The 25580-nt window shown below is 38.4% G+C and overlaps 2 protein-coding genes across 15 annotated transcripts in view; one reads left to right on the top strand and one right to left on the bottom strand.

The window, feature by feature from the left end:
* LOC114052401 (DCN1-like protein 3) overlaps nucleotides 1–17262 on the bottom strand; it is a 31363-nt gene extending 14101 nt beyond the window's left edge. For 2 of the 5 annotated variants that reach the window (XM_027874986.1, XM_027874982.1), the window contains exons 1-2: nucleotides 17147–17262; nucleotides 9213–9349 (exon numbers count right to left, since the gene is read on the bottom strand). The gene's annotated coding sequence lies outside the window, so the exon portion shown is untranslated. The other 3 variants (XM_027874983.1, XM_027874984.1, XM_027874985.1) reach the window with 3 other exon arrangements.
* A 149-nt stretch (nucleotides 17263–17411) lies between these two features.
* LOC114052432 (LYR motif-containing protein 1) overlaps nucleotides 17412–25580 on the top strand; it is a 40029-nt gene continuing 31860 nt past the window's right edge. For 2 of the 10 annotated variants that reach the window (XM_027875036.1, XM_027875037.1), the window contains exon 1: nucleotides 17681–17804. Coding sequence is in view for 1 of the 10 variants with exons in the window: in XM_027875043.1 (XP_027730844.1) it covers nucleotides 17799–17804 (6 nt within the window). In the remaining 9 variants the exon portion in view is untranslated. Of the gene's footprint in view, nucleotides 17581–17674; nucleotides 17834–17971; nucleotides 18117–20214; nucleotides 20237–25580 lie in introns of those variants that run through there. The other 8 variants (XM_027875044.1, XM_027875046.1, XM_027875043.1 and 5 more) reach the window with 8 other exon arrangements.

Genomic DNA, 25580 nt, shown 5'->3' with positions numbered 1-25580 from the left:
CTTTCTTATTTCACTTTACTCCCCTTCACTCACTTTCCATTCCTGTCAAACTGACATTATGGCTATTCTCTGTACAAGATATTCCATCATCTTTCTGTTTCCATGTCTTTGCACAAGTGGTCCATCCCCTATGGCAGGAATGCACACCTTCCTCACTTGTGCAGCAAAATTCCTAGCTTCCTTCAAAGCACAGGTTTAATGCTATCTCCAACATGAGGCTCTTTTGGATTCACCTTTTCTGATTCTCTCAAATTGTTAATACTCTCTTGAAATTACTTTGTATTTACTTATCTATATAAATATTGTATCTCCCCAGTGGAAAGTATACTTTTGGAGGTGAAGGGCTATTTATTTTCGTTTTTGTATGGTAGGAATTTAACAAACATTTGTTGAACTAAATTGATTTTTAACTGTCTTTACCATGTGCTAAATATTTCAAACTGAAGTCTCCATCTCAGCCTGCCTCTGACAAAAAGTCTTAAAAGAATTAAGATATATATGAACACATACCTTTACAGACATTTACATATGCCTTCCTCCATACACAAACATTCACAGGAAAACTCTTTTGATCCTCTGCTTTATGAGCATGTGCGTGAATACACATACACACACCCATGAAAGGATCAAAGATCCTTCCTGCCTCGAGTTCAATGAACATCAGACCCACCTTGTGGCTTAATATCAGGGGGCAGCAAGTTCTGGTCCATGAGACAGATTTAGTCCAAATACCACTTCCAGAGGGCCTATGATTTTACCACAAAAGCCAAAATCTGAGCCAGATGCAAGACTGAAGTGAGGGACATTTGAAAATATTCACTGGGCTAGTCAGTGGACTTGATGAACTCTAGTTAAAACTGTATGTATAAATTTTTTTCTTTAAATGGACCATACAGATATCCCACTTAAGACTCACAGATAACATTAAATTTGAAAAGATCTTGTGGAGATACTCATAAAGGCTCTACTGAGAAAGGAAGAGAGGTACCAAGCGGTGCATTTTACACAGTGGGGAGGCCTCAAGCCCAAAAAAGATGTTTTCTAAAATCACCTAATCTTGGAATTTGAAGGAACGCCACAGGCTACCTAATCTAAGACATATTCAAATAAGTATCCCCTCTACAAAAAAAAATATGACAAATAGTCATCCAGCACTCGCCAGCTCTGTAAAGGATAGACGGAGAAATATTTGAGGCAGGAAAATCAATCTGTTGCAATCTTCTGGGAGAAGGGCCTGATTTAAGGCAGTGGCTATATGAGTAGAAAGAAGTCAGTTGCTACAAGAGATGCTACGGAGGTAGAAATGTCAAGCTTTGTCAACTAACTGGTTACACAAGATAAAGGAGAATGAAGAGGCAAGGATAACACCTAGAAAAATGGGTGGTGCCTTAGAAATAGGAACCTCAGGAGAGGATATGGGTGGAAAGATACCAAGTTCTGCTGAGTTTGAGATGTCTATGCTCACACACACACACACACAAACACAAACACACACACACACTCCTCTCTCTAATGACTAGAACATACCTCTGCCCTCAGCTTATGATGTTTCCCAAACTTCTCATCTATTTTCTTTCACTCTAAGTAGTCTGGAATTATGCTGATGACAATATTACTTCTACTTCTACTTCCATCTTCACAATAGTGCTCTCCACCATGCTTTCCACCTGATTCCTAAATTGTCCCACATGAATACAGCTTCTTAATATACAATGCTTCCTCTCCCTCCTTTTACCTTTCTTGTTTCTGTTGACTAAGTTATGCCCTTCCAGAGCTATATTACAGTCATGGGTATCATTCTAACAAGTACCAGTGACACAAAAAAAGGTCAACTTCATTCAGTGTAGAAATAGAACTAACACCCAAGACTTCCTGACTCACAACTGACTCAATCACAGATTTATCCTAGTAAGCACAGAGCCAATTCAGCCAAAGAGAAGAAATATACTCCCTGAAGTACAGCCTGGTCACTTCTTAAGTGAACTGGTACCAGACATTATTTCTCCATGGTAGAGCTACTCTACACCAGAAGAATTACAGAACTACTGAGTATTTTAATAGGTCCTTTCCTGACTTCAATTTGTAAGAAGCTAGACCTCAATGAGGTATACTGATAGCATCATTTATTCTTATAGGCACCTACTTCACAACTCCCACCATCTTTATACTTCCAAGTTAGAACTCTGTGTCAACTTTTAGTTTTACTAAAGTCTTTAAAAATGTGAAGCCATGAAAGAATATATATTGCACCAACTGAAACACAGTCCTTTTATCTAAGGTGTGTCCTATGAAACTGATCTATTTCTCACCTCATTTCCATTGTAGCCACTGAAATAATTAAAGTCCTATTCGAGTTTTTTGGATATTGAAGATACTGATATCAAACTCATTTGATTATTCTGCTTTAGTGGAAAACATTTCTACTAGTTTTCAACTTGAGGCCAAGAATTTTAAATTCTGTTTTATGACATTTATTTTTTAAATTCTTCATTATGTCATTAGACCTTGGGGTAGAGTAACAGAGATTAAAATATGCAGGTAATTATACTGGAACTGCTCCCAACTCTCCCTCCCATCCCCCCAGCAAGAATGTCTTTTAATTGCTTAAAGTTATGGTGGTGGTTTAAGGGAGGGGTATAAAACAAAATTTGAATGAACTGTGACCAATTTCCTTATTTATTTTCCCATTCTGATTTATTTTAACAGCCACTGATGGTCTGCCACCTAGTGGCCATTGCAATAACTTTTTTGTTGTTGTTTTTTTTTTATAACTTTCTCCAAACAGGTAAGCCTTACTTTAAGAAAAACCAGTATTGTAAGTCTAACTTACATATATTCATAATATAAAATGAATAAGTACTCACCAAATATCATTTTCATCATTTATGCTGTTTTTAACAATTATTAATCTGTCAAAAGTTTTTTTTGTTTTTTTTTAAGGCAATTGGGGTTGAGTGACTTGCCCAGGGTCACACAGCTAGTAAGTGTCAAGTGTTTGGTCTGAGGCTCAATTTGAACTCAGGTCCTCCTGACTTCAGGGCCGGTGCTCTATCCACTGCGCCACCTAGCTGCCCTTTGTCAAAAGTTTTAAAAGAAATGTTATAAATGAGGCAGAAAAATTTAAGACTAAAATGTTGAGCCAGTGTTTATTGATAATGAATCAGAAATGAGGATAAGGCATTATCCAAGCTTAGACCCAATAAAGAGATATTAGAAGATACCTCCCTCAAATTCTTTGCAGAGCTAGAAGTCAATGGATAGAGAACACTGGTTAGTTTCATTTAACTTTTTTGTTCTTCCTCTTTTTTATTCTTTATTATATGGGATGGCTTCCCGGGAGGTGAGGAGAACTATACAGTGGGAAATGTAGGTGATATAAAAACAAAAGACAGCAATAAAAACATTCTTAGAGCATTTCTGAAATTTTCTAACTCAAGGGGATGAAGAATTCCATTTACAAAAATTTATATGTAACTTTCTTGGAAAGGTTACCTTAATCAGTATTGATTAAAGCAAGTTACTTTAATCAGTATTGCATTAGCCACACCTATTCTTTTCATCTAAGAATAAGCAGCAGAAACCTAGCTCATACATGAGTAGTATAGCAGTCATGCCAGCATTACAGCATATGCTCAGAAGTCCAAGGGGAGATGTTCCCCAAGGACATGATATCCAAATTTACTTTCTAAACTGATTCCAAAAGACTAATTTATATAGAATCTCTGGCCTTCATACTACTTTCAGAGAAGGACAAAGAAAGGCTAAAGAAATTTCTTCTTAGACTGTTATCCTGAAACCTACTCTGAAGTGCCAATAATTTTTTAGTGTTCAGATTATTCCTTAACTTATCAGTTCCTAAGGTAATATGAAGAGAACACTACATTTATAAATTCTCTTTCTCCTATACTCTTTAGTCAAAACTAGGAAAATATCCATTCTCTCTTCTCTATGTGAGCTACATGGTCTCCTCTTAACGTAATGCTCCTGCCCTTTAAAGGCCTACCAGCTTTACCTCCTCACCCCCTTTAAGTGTTAAGCAAGATCCCAAAATGTTCATTTGAGGGGAGATTATATAAAACAACAGAATGAGAGCTTCAGAAGTTCGGGCAGGAGTAGGGATGGGGAGGCAGAGAGAAGAAAAGGGGAGAAGTTCAAAGAAAACCTGAATGGCCTCTGGTACTGAACAGCATTCTCTTTGCTCCTATAAATGAGTCACATGTTTAATGCATTTGAAGATGAAGCAAAATAACAGTTACAGTAGGTAAGAGTACTGCTTTTTTTAAAAAAAGATTTAAAGTGTTAAAAGATGAAAGCAAAGTTAATGATAAGCACAGTATGTATTATTCTTCTAGTATTCAATCTCATGTTTGTATGCTATTTCATAAAACTCATTTGATGACAAAGTGGCTTTTAACTTGGAATTAAACATGTATCTTGTTAAGAAGGATAAAGTGAGCTGACTGTCATTCTTCTAGTTCTTCTAAGCAAGACCAAGAAGTGAAGACAACTGACCTGAAATGATGGTTTAGGGAAATCTGGAAGTAAAGTTGTAATTCGGGACCTAGATATCCAAGTAGACCTAAATACTTGCCATGAAAATACAAAGAAACTTTCACCTTGGAGGGCTCACAGGGATGATATTCTCTGCCTGTGCTTTAACCATCTCAAAAAATCAGCTACTGTTCCTCAGCCCTAACTCCAGTGAAAGATTCAGGGTAGAGAACAACTCAAAACACGTGCAACTTTTTTACTCACGTAGGACATTTTATAAATATCACTTCCAGTTTTAGGCTTAAGGCAGAAAAAAAACCAGACAAAATTAGAAACTTACTTTAACACAATACATTGAAGATTATAAGTTGAAGTTGATTACAAATTGCTTGGGAAAACTAGGAGGTGAAGGGGAGAGAATAGATAATGTGACTTCTCCATGAAGTACAAAACAGTGAAAGATTATTTAAACATGGCCATCTTCTACTGATTTAAAAAGAAGTCCCCTTAATCAATGCTAAATGAAATCAAACTGATTTCTCTCATACATATGTCTGAACTGTGGACCAGGGGCAGTAATCCTAGACAAGTGAAATTGTAGTAGTACTTTACAAAGTGGAAAAAGTAATAAACCTATTTTTCAGGCTATTTATAGAAGTAACTTTGAAACTATGCTTCACTTTTAGGAATTAAATTAGTTTTAACACCAAAACTATTAACAAATCGTTAACTGAAGTAGCTCTGGATTTCACACACCAATTTCTGATTAACAAACATTCACATCAAAGCAAAAATCAAAAAGAGACACTGAGAAGGAGGCTTCCTAAGAAGTTAAACACTACAAACAAACAATATAGGAAGGTTCAACACAGACAATGATGACCAGACTGAGAGACCATTCTAAATGGCACTCACTAGTGAACTGTTCAATGCAACAGGCTTATCGAAGGGAAATATAATTACCAAGCAGGACTCAAGCAGAAAGGTAAAATCTTTTCATTGTACCATCTCACTTTCTTTTAAAACCAGACTAAGTATTCAAGGCAGAGAAAAAAATCATTTAGAATGATTCAGTGGAAAAAGTGCTGATTTGGTACCTGGGTGACCATAGCCAAGTCACTTCAATTCTATAGGGTTCAGTTTCCTTATCTGTAAAATGAAGGGGTTGGGCTAATTTACCTTTAAGTTCCCTTTGAGCTCCAAATCTATTCTCTCTTTAGAAAACAAAACAAAACAAAAAACCACTACCAAACTAAAACTTTAAAAACAAAAACCTAGAAATGAACCATCATCAATTTTCCCCCCATAAAGTTCTGACTTGATTTTTTATATGAATGGTAGCTATGATTCCATTATAAAGTAGCAAGAAAACATGTGGCACATTTATTCCCTGGGCACATAAATATTTGTTTCACATGCAAAATGACAATCATGACATAATAAATGCGATTTTCATGAAGTTTTTTTACAATAAACTTTAATAAGCATAATTGAGAAGGAAAATGTGATATTCTTTGACTTAATGCCTATAGAAAGCTTGCTAGCTGTCCAGATCACAGGGTAATAACCAAGGCACCACTATTTATACCCAATGGCAGCTTATCCTAATTGCAGGCCAACTCTCTAGAAACTAAACAAACACCCTCATGGGTTACTAATTTTGCAAAACCAAACTTATAAAATGACAACAATTGTAACACTCCCCACATTGGATAATTTATCTGTTCTTGACAGAATTAACTTCACAAATGAAATGGAAAAAGACAAGTGCCACAATGAAGTGATCCAGCAAGTCCAGTCTTCCCTGAAATTTCCAACCGACTACTTTTTTGAAAGTAGTAGAATTTGTTTGTTTCAACTGAAGTTAATATTTTCAGAATCTGCTAGAACTCATGAAGTACATAATCCAAATAGAAATGTAAGCAAAATCAGAAATGAAAAGTAGAACTTTAATTTTGCATAACAGAGCTTTGATCAAGAGATCCTTATCTACCAATCTCCAACATCTCAGAAAACTTCTTAGCAGAACAGTTGATCTAAATATCAGATGACACTTAATGTGAGATGACAGATCATTACTTTTCAAACTTTAACACACAAGTATAGACCACAATCTGGAAATGTATGACAGTTTCTCATTAAAAGATCATGTCTAGGCATGACATTAAACAAAATGGAAGGGCAAAATTTTGGATTGTGCTATTGATAAGGTGTGACAGAGGCTAAAATAAAAAAGACACTACTTTGTTCTTTTTAAAACTAATCTAAGCAAAGACAACTACCACAATAAAAGTGGCAGTAAGAGAAAAGAGATTGGAAAACATTTTTGTAATATGAAAACACATTACATTTTTATTACAAGAAAACGATTAGCCCTACAGTCTTTCATGCTGAATTAATTACAGAACAAGATTAGCTGAAAAAAGATCAATAAACAAATACACATATAGTGAAATACTACAGTATAAGATCTGCAAAAAAAAATGTTGAAGAAGCAATAGTAATGTTTTAATTAGAAAGTATATTTTTTCATCTGGAAGCAGTAACTCAGTTGAGATTCTGGTTTTTAATCTCAGGGCTAACTAAAAAAGAAACCCTTTCCCACAACAATCTTACATCAGTTCCACTACTACTCATGTCTGCATCTCATCCAAAGTTTTGGGCTACAAGAAACAAAATAAGAAATGAAAAGTAACATTAAATAGAATGAGACTCAGTGTCTTTGGGAGTGGCATGGTGAGGGGCAACATGCCAGCTTGTATTGATCCTTGACTCTTCCAGGATCCTCAATTCAAACTCTTGATTAGGCTCATGATTGCTAGCTGCATGTTCCCTTCTCAGCATGAGCATTTCTTTTTTTCAGTCTCGACTTGTGATTTCACTGGTGTAACTAAGATAGATTGACACCTGCTCTGAAGTTGCTTAGCGCACTGAGAAGTTAAGGACCTTGCCCAGGAACATACAGCCAGAACTCAACTCAGGTCCTCCTGACTCTGAAGCTGGCTCTCTATCCATTATGTCTCTAACTGAGAGGTAGCCACTACATTAAAGGGTGAAGGACAACAGTGATAAATGGAAGTTCTGTTGCAATGAAAAAGTTGCAAAAACAATCTGGAACAGATTTTAATGAATATCTCCAAAAATCATAGGATCTAGTGTTGGTTACTCATTTTAATAACCTATTTACTAACATCTCCTCCAAGAATGCAAAAACAAACTTAAAGTTTGGGTCAATTTGGGTTGGTTTAAGCAATAATATTCATACATTCTGGAACTTTCCTTTTATTAGTCATCATGAAAAAGACTGTTTACTTGGATGTGTCTCTATACTACCTGCTTTGCTAAGCATTAAAGTAATGACACCTTTCTCATATGGCACTTTACAACATAAAGAGTACTCACAATAATCATGAATTATTAACTATTCATATTTATATAGTGTATTAAAATTTACAAAACATTTTCTTCACAAAAACTTGTGAGAAAGGTAGTATCACTTTACAGAAGAGAAAACTGGGGCTCAGAGAGGTTAAATGACCTGCCCATGGTCACTCAGTAAGTAGCTGAAACAGAATTCATACCTGAGTCTTTTGACTCTAAGGCCAGGGCTCATTCTACCACACCAGGCCACATCAAAAAAGTCTCTGTCCTCCAAGAGTATACATTAATGAGCTAACTTCATATGGAAGTAAACCTGTCCCTTTCAACTTACTCGGAGTCAGGCTCTTAGCTTCCTCTGAGAGGGAGTAACAACAATATGGAGCTAGCCAATTGACTCACTATGAAACTGTTAGAGCAGGTAAGACTGATGTTATAGAATCTATCCCGGTATTTACTCCCCAAAACATCACATGGTTATGTCCAACTAACTATGTCCCCTGGATCAGTTTTCCATGCCCAGCAACCTATCTCCCAACACCCTTGTTCAAATTCTATAAGGCCTTGTAATAAAGGTCCTGTGTGAATTTTTCATCTCCACAAAGAACTGGAAATGCACAGTAAGTTTCAATTAGTCACTTACACACATTTAAGATGCCTAGTGGGCAGGGTTTTACCTTCAAACCATTAACAACTGGAGCCCATTGGGTACATACTACTGCATTACATAACTATGAAACATGATAAAACACAAAGCCAGCAGAATACCTTATAAAAGCTGACAACCAGGGACAGCTAGGTGGCGCAGTGGATAGAGCATCAGCCCTGAAGTCAGGAGGAACTGAGTTCAAATCCAGCCTCAGACCAAACACTTGACATGTACTAGCTGTGTGACCTTGGGCAAGTCACTTAACCCTGATTGCCTCACATGCACACAAAAAAAGCTGACAACCTATGATGTGTTACTGGGAACACCTCACCAGATTACTATTCAACCAAGGCCCTTTCAGAGTTATTTAGAAGCAAAAGTGTGTCCCTGATAATGGTGTAAATAAGTTTAGCAGCTAGGACAGCAAAACATAGAGCTAGGACCTCTTGAAGTTCCACCAGGAGGTGAAGAAATGATCAAATTTTGGGATGCCTTCCAATACTGATTTCAAGTTTTGGAGCTTGCGCTTTGGAACCTGAAGCTCATTCAGTCTGTAGCATCTGGACGAGTAGATTGAAACAAATCAGAGTAGATGTCCACCATCCAAATCAAATTTGAAGAGTATTAAGGATATTAAAAGAATAGCTTCCTTCTTTCCCCTGTTCCCCATCCTACCCTCTTAAAACCTACTTACTTTTCTCTTAGAAGCCACTTTGTTGAGTGATATCTAATCACTAATTATGGTGACTATGGTTGTCACCAGGTCAGCACATGCTGGGTGTCTGCAGCACTAGTTGGAACTCTGACCCTACTGAGCAGAACCAAGGGCACCTGTTAAAACAAAAATAAAGAGAGAAAGGGAAGTTATAACTAATGAGTTAACTAATCACAGTATGACTGCCCATGAGCAAGTCAAGCAGTTTGTGATTTTTAAGAAATAAAAACTTCATTGTCTTAAATTTATTCACAATAAAGCTACAAAGATGTGGTACTTAGTTCTTATATTCCAGCAGAATATAAGAATAAAGTTGTATACATACATATGAGTATATACATTTTTCTATGAAATAACTTCTCTGGAGGAGAGAGAAGCCAACAGTACATTTTTAAAATGTACTTTTCATTCAGGGCAGGTCACACTGAACCAACAACAGTCATACCTAGTGTTAGCACCACAAAGTGCTCAAACCTAAGTTACAATTTAGATTCAGAAACATTTCATTCACTAGTATTTATTGAATTTACTATTACTTAGTACTGAAGCAACAGTCAGTAAATATTATTGCTTCAGTACTAAGTCATAGAACCCAGAAACAAAGATCTCTGAAAAATTAGATGACCTCTCCTAACCATTAAGTCCTGATTAACCAGTCAGTCTTGAAGATCAACCTAGTCAACCACAAGACTGGAAGTTGTCTTTCCTCCCCATGGCTCAAAGGCATTTCAACTCTAAAAGGGGACATAGTTTGTGTTCACTTACAAGTCCTACCCTCTATGCTCAGTTAAAGAGCATCCACCAACAACCTTTTACCTGACCCTTCCCAGTATCAGCCATCACACTCCTCTTCCACACCCCTACCTCTCAGTAACATTTTCCGCCATTCCCCCTTTCATTATTTACTGCTGACCTTAAGACTTGAGAGAAATAACAATAGGTTCTGCAGAAAGATAATCTACTAAAAAAAAAATCTACTAGATTGTAAACTCCATATGAATAAGGATAATGATAACACAGACCTTTTTCACTTTTATAGTCCCTTCCTGGCTCCCATCATCCAGCATTGTGTAATAGGTGCCTAATAAATATTTGTTGAATTGCAAAGACTGGCAACCCCAAGTTAGGCTCTTTTCTACTGTGAGTAAAACATGCTGACTTCATCTTTTCAAAAAGACAGTACATATCTGATCAGACAATTAACTACTTGCTTCAAAGGAAAACCACTTTATGGGAAAGATAGCCCTAGAAATCATTCACTTAAAGATTCAGTCTATTTCATCCAAGGAACATTATCCAGTGTCATTCTTTATTACCAAACTGTTCCTCTGCTTAAAAGGAGCAAAATATTACCATAGCTGGGAAAATGGTTGTATCAAATGGCCTAGGCCAGGGGTGGGGAACCTGCGGCCTTGAGACCAGAGGCCTAGGCTTCATTTCACATCAGAGTGCACAGAGAAGCTAAGCAAAACGCAGCTCTCTGAACAACATCCCCTGCTTTAAACCTACTCTGCTAACTCTACAATGTCATATGTCTCTCCATTTAGACCACATTCATATGACTACATATATAATTCAGATATAAGGGAAGGTCACTGAGAAGAGACACTGAGTCTGAGCATTTTAAAATAATATTCTCTGTAGCTTTCCAATTAACTTCACTTAAGAACGTGAAATAATGCCTTAATTCCTAATTAATATAATCTAGTTGTTCATCTTCCCCCAAATTTTGTAAATATTTAGAACATTTCTCTCTCATTTACAACCTAAACATTTGTTCCATTGTCAAAGAAGATAATTGTCTCGTCATGTGAAATAATCACTTTTTTTTTTTTTTTTACATATTACAAAAGGCCTTTACCTCCAAAACATTTATGGGAACTGACAAATTCCAAAATAAAGAATCAAAATTTAGCAAGGTAGGAATAAACAGGAAACCAGAAGCCTGGAAGAAGTTTATGGGCAAAATTTAAGTATCTATTTTTCCTTCTTCCTAAACTGTATATATAGGAAATGCAATCAACATTATAAAAGCTGTGACTCAAGGCCTGTATAGACTCAAAATGATAGGTCACATACCATCCCACTTTAGGCAAACAATGCACACCCAGCCAAAAACATTCATTAATTGCAGAGAGCTAAAAGCTACCACAACTCTGCTATCTTGACACAAAGATGATGCACTACTAGATGAGGAGGTATTTAAAATACATTAACAATCAGTACATACAATCAGGTGGGCTGACTAGCAGAACACAGTAGCAGTAAAGTATTAAACACTAGTGAAAAAGTACAAGTGCTAAATACTAACTACATAAAAATGTTGTCTAATCTCACTCAAGTCTGGTACCAAGCTTGGAATGGGCCTACAACAGAAAACAGTAGAATGAATTTATGATCACAGTGATCCTAGAGTCGAAATCTTGAAGAAAATAGATGAAATAGATGGACAGAATTCACAGGGTTGTAAGATCAAGGTTCCTTAGGCAATGCTGCAATTCAATCCAAAATAACACAATATGGCAAGGCTAAAGCACTGGACAGTGTAGCTGAATAAGTAGAGTCAAAGCCTTTAAAAGGAAGAATGGGTCATTAACACAAGCTCAACCTTCTCAAGTAATCAAAGTAGCATCAGGGTAGCGGTAGATGGTGGTCACAAGCACTTTACTCAGTAACAACTAAAGAGTAGCTTTATATTTCATCTCTGCAGAACAAGGATGCTAGAGGTGTTTCCTTTCAGCTAAACTCACATCTATGCACAATCCTAAAGAGCTTCCTCTCCTCCCAGTATCTTCTCAGTTAGGTGTATATGATTCCAGGCTAAATTTTGGGAACTTTCAAACTACCACTTCACCACTGAAATAAATTTTGGTGTAAGCCTTATTTTGTAATTATTGACTAACTGGACCCAACTTGCGATTTCACTGGTATAAGGACTTCCCAATAGTAAACTTCCTCTATATCAAGGTATATAAGCCCTGCAAGTTATATAGCTTAGGGCACAGAGAAACTAAGCAATTTGCTCAAATCACAAAGCTAATACATATTAAGGGTGGGCCTCTTCCATATTCCAAAGTAAGCTCTATCTACTCTACCACACTACCTGGGAGCTACTAATTAAGATATCAAATAATATAAGACAACTGACTTCCCTGCCCATCACTGCCTCCAAAAAAGAAAAAAAGTGTTCTTCTTACCTACCACTTGGGAAGAACAACATGAGAACTGACTGGTTCAAGTTTTGCACTGAAGAAACGGCTGCTTATATAAACATTCTGTTATGTTGTACAAAAGGCTATTGAACATTTTCACGAATTTCATGGAGAACTGGTACTCAACTAGTTAGCTCAACATCAGTAAACAAATACATAGAGGTAATTGTAAGTTATCAAGAGACAGGGTAACAGGAGTTACCATGTAATTACCATTGTTTCATCTGAGTTACCATGTCCTCACCTCAAAACAACCAACAGTCAGTAAGCAATTAACTCTCCTTGCCACAGCATGTAAATCAAAAACAACATCAAAATCAGATTAAATTTTAAGTCATCTGATGAAATTTAAAACCACTTAATCACAACTCCAATAGTCCAGTGGCCTAAACTGCCCTGTTGAGTCTCCCATTACTTCAAGAATTTTTGGGGGTTTTTTTGTTTTTGGTTTTTTTTTTTTCCCCAGAAGGCCCCCAGAGTTTAAGAAACATATCCATTGGCAACTTGGACAGAAAATAAAAACTTGGAATTAAAATTCATGTAGATAGGTGCAAGGTTCATTTCTAAAACACAACTAACCAATTTAGATACCACTGGCTTCAGTATCTAACACTTTTTTCCACTTTTTTTAATGTGAAAGAAAAAAAGCCACCAGTCTCTAAAGTGACTGATGAAATTTCAACCCACAGGATATTTTCATACTTGAGTTATAATAAACCATTGAAATAAGGATGAATAGTGGAAAGCCTGACAGCCCACTGGAAAGAGCATTTTAAGTGCATCATTAGCATATAGAGTAAGTCAAAATTCTTTAACCTGGGCCAAAGCCAAAAAAGCCATATCAATACAAATTCTCCACTTCTCAGAATGACCTACTCTATGGAACAAGGGGGGAAAAACTGAATTGTTTGCATGGTATTAATTATTCACTTTTGTAATTTGCAAGGTAATATGTGTATATATATATTCATTAGATTCAGCAAAGACTCATACTCCTCCTGTCATCCAAAAGGTTTTCGTGCTTGGGACAATCTGGAGCTTCTGGCATATAATCAGTAAAACCTACCAAAATAATAGCACTTGAAAATGGTACACAATTTCCGAAACACTAAAAGGTTTAAATGAGCATTTGTGATATTCTGTGTGATGGTACAAATACCTAAACAACATTTGTACTTTTCAGCATTCTACAGGGCAACAGACCATTATACCCCAGAATACTTTTCACCGTTTTTTTTTTTAATACTTGAAAGATCCAATGAGTGAGTTACTCCTGCTACAGAGGTATCAAAATCTCTCAAATCAGACATCTTTACAACTAATAGAAAAATTCATCATTAAAGAGCCAAGCTCGTAAGGAGCCTCTCTAAACCCAGCTATGCTGTTATTGTCAGGACAAACATTTGGTGGTGGGGGTCTCTACCTGAAGCCTTTCAGCTTTGTAGGAAATGTCACAGTCCATGCTCCTATGGCACAGCTTTTGAGAAAGCAGAAGCACCTCCACTGCATAAGGTATTGAGAGAAGGCCTCCAGTGAAGATATGTTTCAAAGATAAGAGATACGTAATTCCAATTACATGTCTCTGTACTTTAGTTCAATAAGAAGGATCATAGAAGCCTCTTTTTAATGGACTGTTTTGTTGAGCCCAAAACATAAAGTTATGAGAAATTAGTGATCTCAAAAGGAAAAGGTAGATATCTGGCTAATAGTTTCATATGGTCAAAAGAATGGTATTCAAGAGGTTAAGTGTCATGGGTTCCAATGATAACTAGTAATAATAGCTGGCTTTTATATAGCTCTTTAAGGCCTATGAAGTTCTTTACATAGATTATCTCACTTGTTCAGTGGCTACTACTGGTATTCTTAACCCCATTTTACAGATAGGCTCAAATGGGGTTAAATAACTTGTCCACAATGACACAACTAGCAAGTGTAGCAGGCAGAATTCAAACCTAGGTGTTCTTCACTCCAAGTCCCACATACTATATACCATGTTGCCTTTCTAGCTCAAGCCCCAAACTGGGCAATTAACTTTGCTCTTCCACTGACACAGTTTGGACCTCTAGCACAGGTGATTCATTTCCTAAAAGATCTCCTTTAGTCAGTGGTATGCTGGTAAATGTTTAACAACCAGTTCTCTTGTGGGGGAAAAATGTACTCACAACACACTTCTAAATTTAATCTGCAATACTAACATTTTCTCTATCACTTTAAGTCTAAAACAATCAATCAAGCCCTGATTTGTATCATTTGCCAATTTCCAAGGTGTAAATGTTCTTACATTGAGTCCAAGCTTGCTCCAGCACATCCCTGCCTTTAATCCAGCAGAATACTGAAACATATGTGTTGCCTAGGTATTATGTCCCTCAGTTACAAAGGTGCCTGGTGAAGACTATGAGACTGTGTCAACACTGAACCATTCTCATTCCAAAAAGAAAGCCAATTCTTGGAGCACCAATCTTCTTGATGATAAGTCAGTAGTGCCATCTTTCTATACTTTATAAGTATTTTAAAACAGCACATATTACTTGGAAAAATACTATTACAAAATTATACAATAGCTGTCAAGAATTCCTATACTAGGAGGCATATCGGTTTTTCATAATTTAAAATAGCAGCAAATTCTATATAAACACCTGACTTAACAAAAAGACTATATAAATTAACATCCTACTGAATTTTAATTATGAAGAATGGAAGACTCATCAGCTACAAAAAACCAAGGTGACTTCTACTTCTAACTTAACCCTCATCAAAGGATTAGTCTCTGATAACAGTCCAAAACAGTCCAAAAGAAAAAATTAATTAAAAGTCAAAAAGCCTGTCTGAGCAATGATGGAGTATAATGGAAATATATAAGAGAACTTGTCACATTTCACTATCCTGACTGCTTATTTATTTTATCCAGACTAAACAAAACACTCTATATTCACATAAATTATGGTTCAAACCCCTCCTCCAGATTTCTGTCATTCCTTTGCCATGTTTCTTCACAGTATCTAATACAGTACTTTATGACTAGAGGCACAATACTATTATAGCTACAAAAACCTTTGTGACTTGATTTGGGGGTAGGATCCCCTTCATCAGGAAGATATTATACATAGATGTAGATTAAAAAAAAATATGGTGCCCAAGTCCTATAACAGAAGCATATAGTTAAATGGATAAATGTTTCAATCAAAATAGCAAGAAGTTTGGCCACAGATTCTTAAAGTCTTCCAAAAACACAGTTCATATTTCCAGATGAATACAATGTTAGTGTCAAAATAGGAATTTTTAAATAGTTGAGGCTAGCACCTCACTCCAAAATCCAAATGAAGGCACTACATCCTCATTTATTTTCTCTTTAATACAGTAAGATACCAACAGAAGCCTTTACATCTATTTTTTATTTTCACATAAGTTAGCGCTTCCCCTCTCCAAAACAAAACCAGATTTAAGATTAGCTATGTACACATCTAAATAAATAAAATTTTAAAAAATCAGCATATGCTCTATGTGCCTTAAAAGTCTTGTGTGCCAAACACATTAAAAAAAAATAACGAGCTGTTGTCCAATTGTGGAAACAAAAAAAGTAATATGGGGTTTTCTGCTCTCTGAAGTGCATCACCAAGTGTGGGTGGAGAGAAAGAGAATCTAGAATTAGAAAAACACCAAATCATTCTAGAAATAATTGACAAGGTGTAAATTCTTCATATACAAAGTATTTAGACCAGACTTTGATTATTGGACTAAGATGCCACTTAAATCCTTGCACGGGATAAGGAATCACCCTAACTCTGAAACCTTGAGGTCAGATTTTTTCCAAATGAATAAGTATTCATTATAATCTGAAGCAATTAGGCACTGAGTGATGCTCCCTGTGTGACTGAGCTTATGACCGCTGGTACAAAGCTTGCAGTTCTGAGTGATTAAAACCAAAGGCTAAACACCAAATTTGAAAAAGGTTGACTACTGGCACCAGGCTAACAGTGTCATTTTATAAAATAATAACGATAGTCACCCAGACACATTAGCTAGGATCATGGGATCATAGTGGAAAAGAATGGGAATGGAAAAAAAAAAGCCGACATAATATTTGTCACCACATCTCATTTCCTACACAGGATATAGGCAAAGACTCCAGTCCCATTATCCTAGGCACAGATGTTTATCATTTACTGCAAAGGTGCTGAGAGGCCTTCGGGTCCAAGCTCCTTAACACTAGGAACAGCTTACGAATAGAGTTCGGAGGTGGGGAGGAGGTCGAGACTGGAGAATTCATCCACCCCCACCCCCCACTGAGGCACAGACCCCAATGCTCTTACCTGGGGCACATTTATCCCGCAGCTCCAGTTCCCTGACACACACCCCACCCCAAATGGTCCCGTCCCCCTTTCCCCATCCCCCCCACCCCGCCCAAAGCCTTAGGGTGGGGGCTGGTGGGGGTAATCTGAAGAAGGGGATGAGTAAAAGGTAAGTTTCCCGAGCACCAGGTGACTAGACACAACGCTCTCCTCACAGCCACCTCCAGGGTGAACAGTTCGGACCAGTCGTCGACCCATTTCCCCACCCCATACCCGCCCCCCCCCTCAGCTTTACCTCACTACTCCCCCTCCTCACTCCACCCAACTCACAGCTGCTCCTGAGGCTCCTCCAGCCCAGCCAGCCAAACCCTTTCTGGAAACGACGGCAGCCCGGAGGGTCCAAACCACCTACCATCTCCGCTCGCGTTCCAGTTCCCCACACCACCGCCGCCGCCGCCTCCTCCTCTTCCAACACCGCAGCCGCCTCCTCCTCATCTGCAACACCACCAGCGGCGGTCGCCCGGAGGCCCCGCCTCCTCCATCTCCTCCTGCATCATCACTTCCGGTAACCCCGCGGCTCTGGGAGGGAGGGCCAAGGGAGCAAGAGGGCGGACTGCGGAGTGACGCACGCAGAAACGTGCGAAGCCGTCGCCAAGTAAGGGCAACGGCCCGACCTTCTCACCTCCTCTACCCCGCGGGGGAGCGGGTAGAGAGGAAATCGCCTAGGCGGAACTGGGCCGAACCACAGCGTGGTTAGGTGGGAGCAAACAGGAGACGGGTAGTGGGATAAAGAAAAGAGAAGGGAGGTGAAGAGATTGACCGTATTTTTAGCGGATACGCCGAAAGGTAAATTTCGGGGCGGGTTGAGGTCTGAGACTCAAGCTTCCTCTTTCTATTAATGATGCTCCCCACCTATGTTTCCTCAGGTGGTTCGGTCCGACCTGGCGTACAGGGCCAGACCCCTCTCTGTCCTCATCGGTTCCACAGGACTCCCGACACTCCCTTCTCTCCTCCGCACTGTTGGGGGGGGGGCAGGCGTGATGGACACAGTGTGAGCCTAAGAGATGAAGGTGGTCTACTCTGGGCGATGGAGAGCGCGGTTGGCTCGCTAGGGTTGGAGGCAGGGAGTGGGGAGGAAGCCGTGGCTTGGTGCGGCGTTGCTAGGATACGTGGTGGTGTGTCCTGCCCCTCCCCCTAAATCCCTAGTGGCCCGTGGGCTCGGGCTCCCCTCGTATGAGTCACGGCCGCCATTTCCCCGGGGCCATTTACCTGCGTTGATTTAATCCAACCGAACACCCCTTGTGAGGGTGGGGGTGGGGAGGCGGAGGTATCTCACCCTGGCGTCGGACCTCCAATTTTCTTCCTCATTCTTCGCCTCGTAGGTGCGGGACATTGGGTATTAGAGACACTTGAGAGAAGTGACGTGAGCGGCTGCCCTCCGGGAGCTTCCACTCCACGGAGGGATTGTGGCTTTGTACTGTATATATTCTCTTGATGAATAATATATTACTAGGCGGGGAGTGATGGGGGAGGGGTTAACCAAGCACTAGAAGTTAATGGGACACTGGAGGAATAACTTTATACTGAGAAGCCTCAGGAATGGTTTGGGGAGCGAGTCGCACCTGGCCGGGCCTTGTAGGGAGAGAAGGAATTCAACTGGGTGGAGACTGGGAATGCATCCCAATTGTGTGTAATTGGGAAAGCACAGTTTCAGTTCTGCCCTCCAGGAGGTTACAGGCCACTGCGGGATGCAGAGGTCAGCAGGATACACACAGTATATTACAACATTGGGAATGATGTTGAGTGCCTTCAATCGTGTCCGACTTTTCGTGACCCATTTGGGGTTTTCTTGGCAAAGATACAGGAGTTATTTGCCATTTCTTTCTCCAGCTCATTTTATAGATGAAGAAACTGAGGTAAACAGGGTCAAGTGACTCGCCCAGGTCACACAGCTAGGAAGTGACTGAGATTGAATTTGCACTCGGGTCTTCCAGAGTCCCGATGCAGCAGCTTAGTTTCTCTTGGGAGTGATGGAGAGTGGAGAATGAAAGAAGCAAAATGCTTCTTTCAGAATTTTAGGGAAGGCCACACCTAAGTTGAGCCTTGTAGGGAGAGGGAATTCTACTGATTGGAGAATAAGAGTGCATCCCACTTGTGTGGAATTTGGAAAGTACAGTCTCAGTTCTGCCCTCCAGGAGTTTACAGGCTGTTGGAGATGGGAAGTGGGGAAGGTAGCAAAATATACAGGTATGTTACAAGGTTGGAAATAATGGGGGGGGGGGGTCCGGGAATGAAAGATTCAGACAAAGTGTTTTAGGCAAGGTGAGGGTTTGTGAAGGTCACACCAGAGTTGAGCCTTGAAGGGAAGGAAAGAAGGAATTCAACTGGCGGGAGAATCACAATTGTGTAGAATTTGGAAAGTACAACCTGTCTCCAAAGGCAAGTAGACAGGCATTTATCAAGCACCTTCACTGTGCTAAGTGCTGAGAATACAAAGGAAAATAATAAAACAGCCCCAGTTCTGGAAGCTCAGGGTCTCATCAGGGAGACAAGGAACAAACAAGATATATACAGTATAAACTGCAGATGGTCTACAGAGGGAAGACATTAGTATTAAAGAGGATAAGAAAAGGCTTCTTATAAGAAGTTGGGATTTTAGCTGGTACTTTAAAGAAGCCAGGGAAACCAGGAAAGGAGACAGGAGGGGAAAGCATTCCAGGCTGGGGGGGACAGCCAATGAAAATGCACGAAATCAGGAGATGGAGTGTCTTGTGTCCAAGAAAGTGTAAGAAGGCCAATGTCACTAGATCACAGAGTGTATGGGACTTGTACATTAGGAAGATAGATTTTGATGAGATTCAGTTGGAAGGGGGAGAATGGGAAAGGGAGGAAGATTGCAGATTGGAAGAACAATAGAAGGCTGTTATAATAGTCTAATTGAAAAATGAGCACCCCTAAACTAGAATCCTAAAATCTTAGTACTGTGGAGATCATCCAGGCCAGGATGATCTTAACCTTTTTTGTTTCTTGTACCCCTTTTGGCCATCTGGTGAAACTTACAGAACGCTTTTCAAATATTTTTAAATGCATACAGTAAGAGATATAAGAATACAAAGGAAACCAGTTATGTTGAAGTATAATTATTACATTAAAAAAAAAGTTCCTGGACCCCAGATTAAACCCTTGTAGGGTGATCCCTTCATAAGGAAAATTAGACTATGAGAGGGCTTGTGACTTGCATCACACAGATAATGAAAGAATCAGAATTTGAACCCAGATCTTTTGGGGGGGGGGGGAATTGGGATTAAGTGACTTGCCCAGGGTCACACAGCTAGTAAGTGTCAGGTGTTTGGTCTGAGGCCGGATTTGAACTCAGGTCCATCCTAACTTCAGGGCCGGTCCTCTCTCCACTGTGCTACCTAGCTGCCCCCTAACCCAGATCTTTTGACTGCAGATCTATAAACAGGATGAAGAAGATGGCATAGATGTGAGGAATGTGGAGGTAAGATTGGACAATGTTTGGCAACTGATTGGGAATAGAAGATGAGGGAGAAGGGAAGAATTTTAGGTGACTTACATCTTCAAAAGTTTCATTCTTCCAAGGTAACTGGAAAAATGGTACCATACCAACAGAAATAAGAAAGTTCAGAGCAGGAACAGTTTTGGGGAGAAAAGATGAGTTCAGAGTTCAGTTTTGAGCACATAAAGCTTGAGGGGCCATGGTGCAGCACATCCAAAGAGAGATATCCAGAAGGCATTTGTAAAATATGAGGGCAGGTCAGGAGAGTGATTGGACTGAATATTTTAGATGGTCTTGACTGGAAACTTTAATTTGGTTCTCTTCCATCCCCTACAGTCACAATTCTAGACTCCCCAGGAGCTGAAGCCAGTGTATACACTGAGGGAGATTCCAAGACTTCATCCTATGGGCCTAGTCTAGGAATGGCCACAGCACTGTTTATTCCTAGAGGTAGAATACTTTAGTTCATCTGTCAACTAGAAATCAAGAGGCCAGTGCTGTTTTACTGGTGTTGCTAGTTAGTGATTTAATTTTTGATCCTATTCGTTCTCTATAGATTGAGAGTTGTGATAGCAGGTCCTGCTTTTTCTATTTGTCGGTGATATGATGAATCTAATGGAATAATAGACAAAGCTATCTATACTCATTGCTTGCTTCCTCACTGTTCATTCCTTAACTCCTTGGTAAGCTAAGGTTTCTAACCCCACTTTTGCATAGGATAAAGTGCTGTCCCTTTACAATGACAATTTTTTGAATTCTTACGTCCCTTCAAGCTTCAATCTGAGAGGCCCCTCATCTCCTCCGCTTCTTAATTTTTTCCCCAATTATAATTGCTCTTCCTTTCACTGCCTCATACTTTGTATTTATTTAGAATTTATTTTGTATTAACTTTGTGTGTTTGTGTTATTTCCACTCCATAGAATGCTCCTTGAAGTCAGGAAGTTGTTTTCCTTGCATCCCCACCATTGGGCTGTGCCTTGCACATAGTAGGCACTTAAATGTTTGTTTAGGGTGAACATGGCACTTGGAAACTTTGGCCCCTAGGGGGAGGAGGCAGCAGAATCCTCTCATTGAACAATTAAATTCAGCCTCATAGCCCATGAGAACATTGTTGTCCTGTTGGTACCACCTGTGACAATACTGTGAGAGTCCAGGAAAGACAGTTTGGTGCTTCCTGTCGGTCAGTAGCAAGGCTCATCAGGTGGTGATTTATGGTCAGTCTGTATGTGTCTTTATCATCATGTGGCAGACAGAACTCACTTAAAATGCATTTAGTGAATCAAACATGTTTGGAATTTATAAGCTAATTTTAAGGAATCTATTTGAAATGGCAGAAACTATGTAATCCCTCAGCTGTATTAGAAAGTTGAGTTGACTGCTAAAAAAAAGTCCTAACTCTAGTATCTAGTAACTTTGTTAGACAAATCATTGCAAATGAATTATATTAGTGTTTGTACTTCCTATCTATATTTCCTAGATTTCATAGAAAGCCTTTCTTATGTGACCAGTATTAATTATATGCTGTAAATCACAGTACATTTCTTTAGTTCTGAAGTGAATGGGTTTGATCTTTAACTTTGACCTAGCTTTCATCTGTTGATGGCTAATTCCGTATTCTATTCAGGATAACTTTTCACACCTGACTGCTGCTTTTTCTTTCCTGTAATGTTCCATTATGGAAAATAACAACTCCATTTATTTTGAATCTGGGACCTAGGTGCTGTTTTAATTTCAGTTTCTCTCTCTGGGAAGATCAGCTACTGTCATGGTTACAGTAGCCTGATTGGAGAACTCCCCAGTATATGCATAGTCCTTTGCGTGTAGTAGAGAAATCCATAACAGTGAAACTGGTCCATTTATTTGCTATGGTTGAGATGTATCTTTTGAGAAAATTCCTAGGTAATAATAGTCCCATTCCTATTTCATGTTTGAGAACTGTTATAAAGGACCTGTGTTTTTTTTTTTTAATTTGAAGTAGAAAAGCAAACAAGATGTGTTTACAAGATGTTTTTTTTTCTTTTTTTTACATTAGGTTCCCAACATTTACTCCTTCCAGTTGCCTTTTGCATAGCCAGACATACTCTTACATAAAATAATCGTGGCATAAACAAGGATATCATACTTTTCCCCATTATTTGTACAGCAAATATACAACATGAAATTTCCCTTTTTAGTTTATGATAACCAAGATCTGTCTGCTGCAGTAAATAGAAAGTCCAGTCCCAAAGGTAGGAGAAAGGGGAAGTATAGGTGGCATAGATTAATAAAACTCACTGCTTTTTCTATGCACATATTTGTGAGTGTGTGTGTGCTCATGCTTAAGGACTGAAATTAATATGATCTCTCTGTTCACCAGAAAGAAGGGAGCAGCATACATTTGGAAAAAAGGAATACACAGAGATGAATGGGAGGAAGAGATAAAGAAGAATAGGAATGGAAGCATGGTGATACATTTGGTGTTGGCAAACTATAATATTTCCAGTAAGAATGGGGAACTGTTGTATGTAGATAAGCTCGGTGTCTAGCTGAGAGTTACTCACCCTGAAGAACAATAGAACTCTACTGTATGGGTATTATTAGTGATCAGAGAACAACAGCTTTGGTATAGCTTGGTAACACCTCCAAACAGTAAATTCACTAGCAAGCAACAGATTCCTCTTGCCCTTATGAGAAGTTAGACAAATCTCAGATAAAGAGGAGTTACCTACTTCAACTAGCAGATACTTACAACAGTTCCTTAAAGTTGTGAAGAAAATGAGGAGGTAAGACACAGGGAGTCATCAATAAAAATTTTAATTTCTTTCTTTGACTACTTTGATATTTGAATTTGTGAAGGTATGCGGAATGCTATAAACTCAACAGTTACCCTTGAATCTTATCTTCCAAAAGAAATGTATCACACTTTTCTATGTGGTATGCATTTATATTTTGTTCCAAATAATGCATATTATATAATGATAGAAACAGTTTATCTTTAGAATTTATGAAAAAAAATTTAAAAAAGAATTTATATTTAGTTTAAATCACCAATGGGCAAGCAATACTTTCCCTAAGCACAGAAGGATGAGTACTGCTGGTTATATTATAATTAAACCTTAATATGTAGGGCCTGCTAATGAAACTTACTAAAACAATACTGAATCTGTAGCTCATTATTCTGGGTCCTCATGTCCATGGAAGGCATTGTAAGGATTAATCAGTATTTAAAATAGTTTGGTCTTTTCTGGTAGCTAATGTTCCATGATTAACAATCATGAGTATCCTGTGATACAAATGTAATTGACCAGTTATTAGTAACCATTTAAAATTTTTTGAAACATTTTTCTACATTTCTGAGTTTTCCTGATAGTATCTGTTTAAGTCATTTCAATTCAAAAGAGCCAAAAAACTAGAGGTATAGCAGGGTGCGGAGTCCCCTGAGAAATTGCTCTTATGTGTTATGTCATTTTGGAAGCCTTTCCTGGCCTTAAGTTGTTAATGCTTATTCTTTCTTGTTCAAAATATCATGTGTAAATTTATCTGTATGCCCCAGTAGAATGTAAATTTCTCAAGGACCAGGACTTTTTATCCTTTCATCTTTTAAACTTACTGCCCAGCACAGTGCCTTACACATAGGTGCTTAATAAACATGGGCTGTTTTTTTAAACAGGTTTTCGTGGTGCAGTTCCCACTATTTTCAGGATATTCAAAACCTTTAAGAACAAATTAGATAGAAATTTGGCTCCATGGTAGTTTTGTCATAAATTACTAGGGGAAAAAAAATAACCTCTTGGAGAAGAGCTCCCTAGAGTCTTTCATTTATAATTGCTTCTTAGTTTTGTTTTGTCTGATGCACCTTTTTTCTCATCCAGAGTTAGGAAATAGCGAATTACACTTTTATTGTGATTGCCTTTGGCTTTTTCTAATTTTCTTGTTAGTATTGTGTAACAATTTCTCCACTAGATGGAAGAGCCTTAAGAGAGCTTTGTCCTTGGAATTCTGGCATTCCGGAGACTAAAATCATGTTTCTGTAAATCTCATTATTTAGAGGAATTTTTCCTCTCTGTACTCAGGACCAAGTTATTCATGCCAACAGGTTTTTGGGTTTGGTTTTTTTTTTTGGCATTTTAATTTTTTTGTTATTCTGAACTTCATAGACACGAACATTTTCAATACACGAAGAACAGAAAAAAAGGTTCATGTATGACTCCTCAACTATGACACACAACTTGTTTTTTCTTAGGTATATAATAAATTCAGTGGATTAGTTACAAAGCTATTCTGTTTGCTTCTCTCTTAAAGTCTTTCTACTATTCCTTTAGAAAAGTTTCATTGACACCTTTCTTTTCTTGGGGCTCAGTATCATTAGCTCCTTTCTCCCCTCTGTCATATCAAACAAGCATAGTCAAAAAAGCAAATCCTCACATTGACAGTATCTGAAAATAGACATCATATACTATACTTTGAGTCCATTATATCTCTGTCAAGATGTGGGAAGCATCCTCCATTATTAGTCTTTGGGAGTGCTGGTTCGTTTGCAGTGATCAAAGTTATTAAGTGTTTTGAAGTTGTTTTTCCTTACGATATTGTAGACATTGTGTAATTGTTCTCTGGAGGTAGCTGTTGGTGCAGTGAATAAAGGGCTGGGTCTGGAGTCAAGACAACCAGAGTTCAAATGTAGCTTCAGTATACTTAGCTGTATAACCCTGGGCAAGTCACTTAACCTCTGTATGCCTCAGTTTCCTTATCTGTAAAATGGGGGTAATAATAGCATCTGCCTCACAGGGTTGTTGTGGAGATCAAATGATATAATATTTGTAAAAGCACTTAGTACAGTGTCTGGCACATGCTATATTATTCCCCTCTTCTTCCCCCTAATTTCTGTTTTACTAAACTCTCCATCAGTTCATACAAGTCTTCCTAGGTTTCTCTGAATCCATTTCTGTCATTTCTTACAGCAAACTAATATTCTAATACTTTCTTATATTTTATTTAGCAATTCCCCTGTTAATTGGGCATGCCCTTAGTTCCCAGTTCTTTGCTACAACAAATAGGTAATTGCAAAACAATCGTTGAAGCAAATTTCACTGCTAAAGTTCTCATAAGACATATGTTTCAAAATTATAAGAATTAAGAGCCATTCCACCAAATGATAAAATGTATAAGGATGTGAACAAGCATGTCTCAGGGGAAGAAACGCTTGTGTTTCTTCTTGGGTCTTATGAAAAAATGCTCCAAATCAATAATACTTAGAGAAATGTAAATTTAAGCAATTCTGAGATTCCTCTTCACACCCATCAGATTGGCAAAGATGACCCAAAAAAACCCAAACAAATGGAGGAATTGC

This window comes from Vombatus ursinus, unplaced genomic scaffold (genome assembly GCF_900497805.2).
Source record: "Vombatus ursinus unplaced genomic scaffold, bare-nosed wombat genome assembly UNPS02014807.1, whole genome shotgun sequence".
Lineage (NCBI taxonomy): Eukaryota > Metazoa > Chordata > Mammalia > Diprotodontia > Vombatidae > Vombatus > Vombatus ursinus.
The sequence above is the reverse complement of the archived record's forward strand: the minus strand, read 5'-3'. Positions and strand labels throughout refer to the sequence as shown.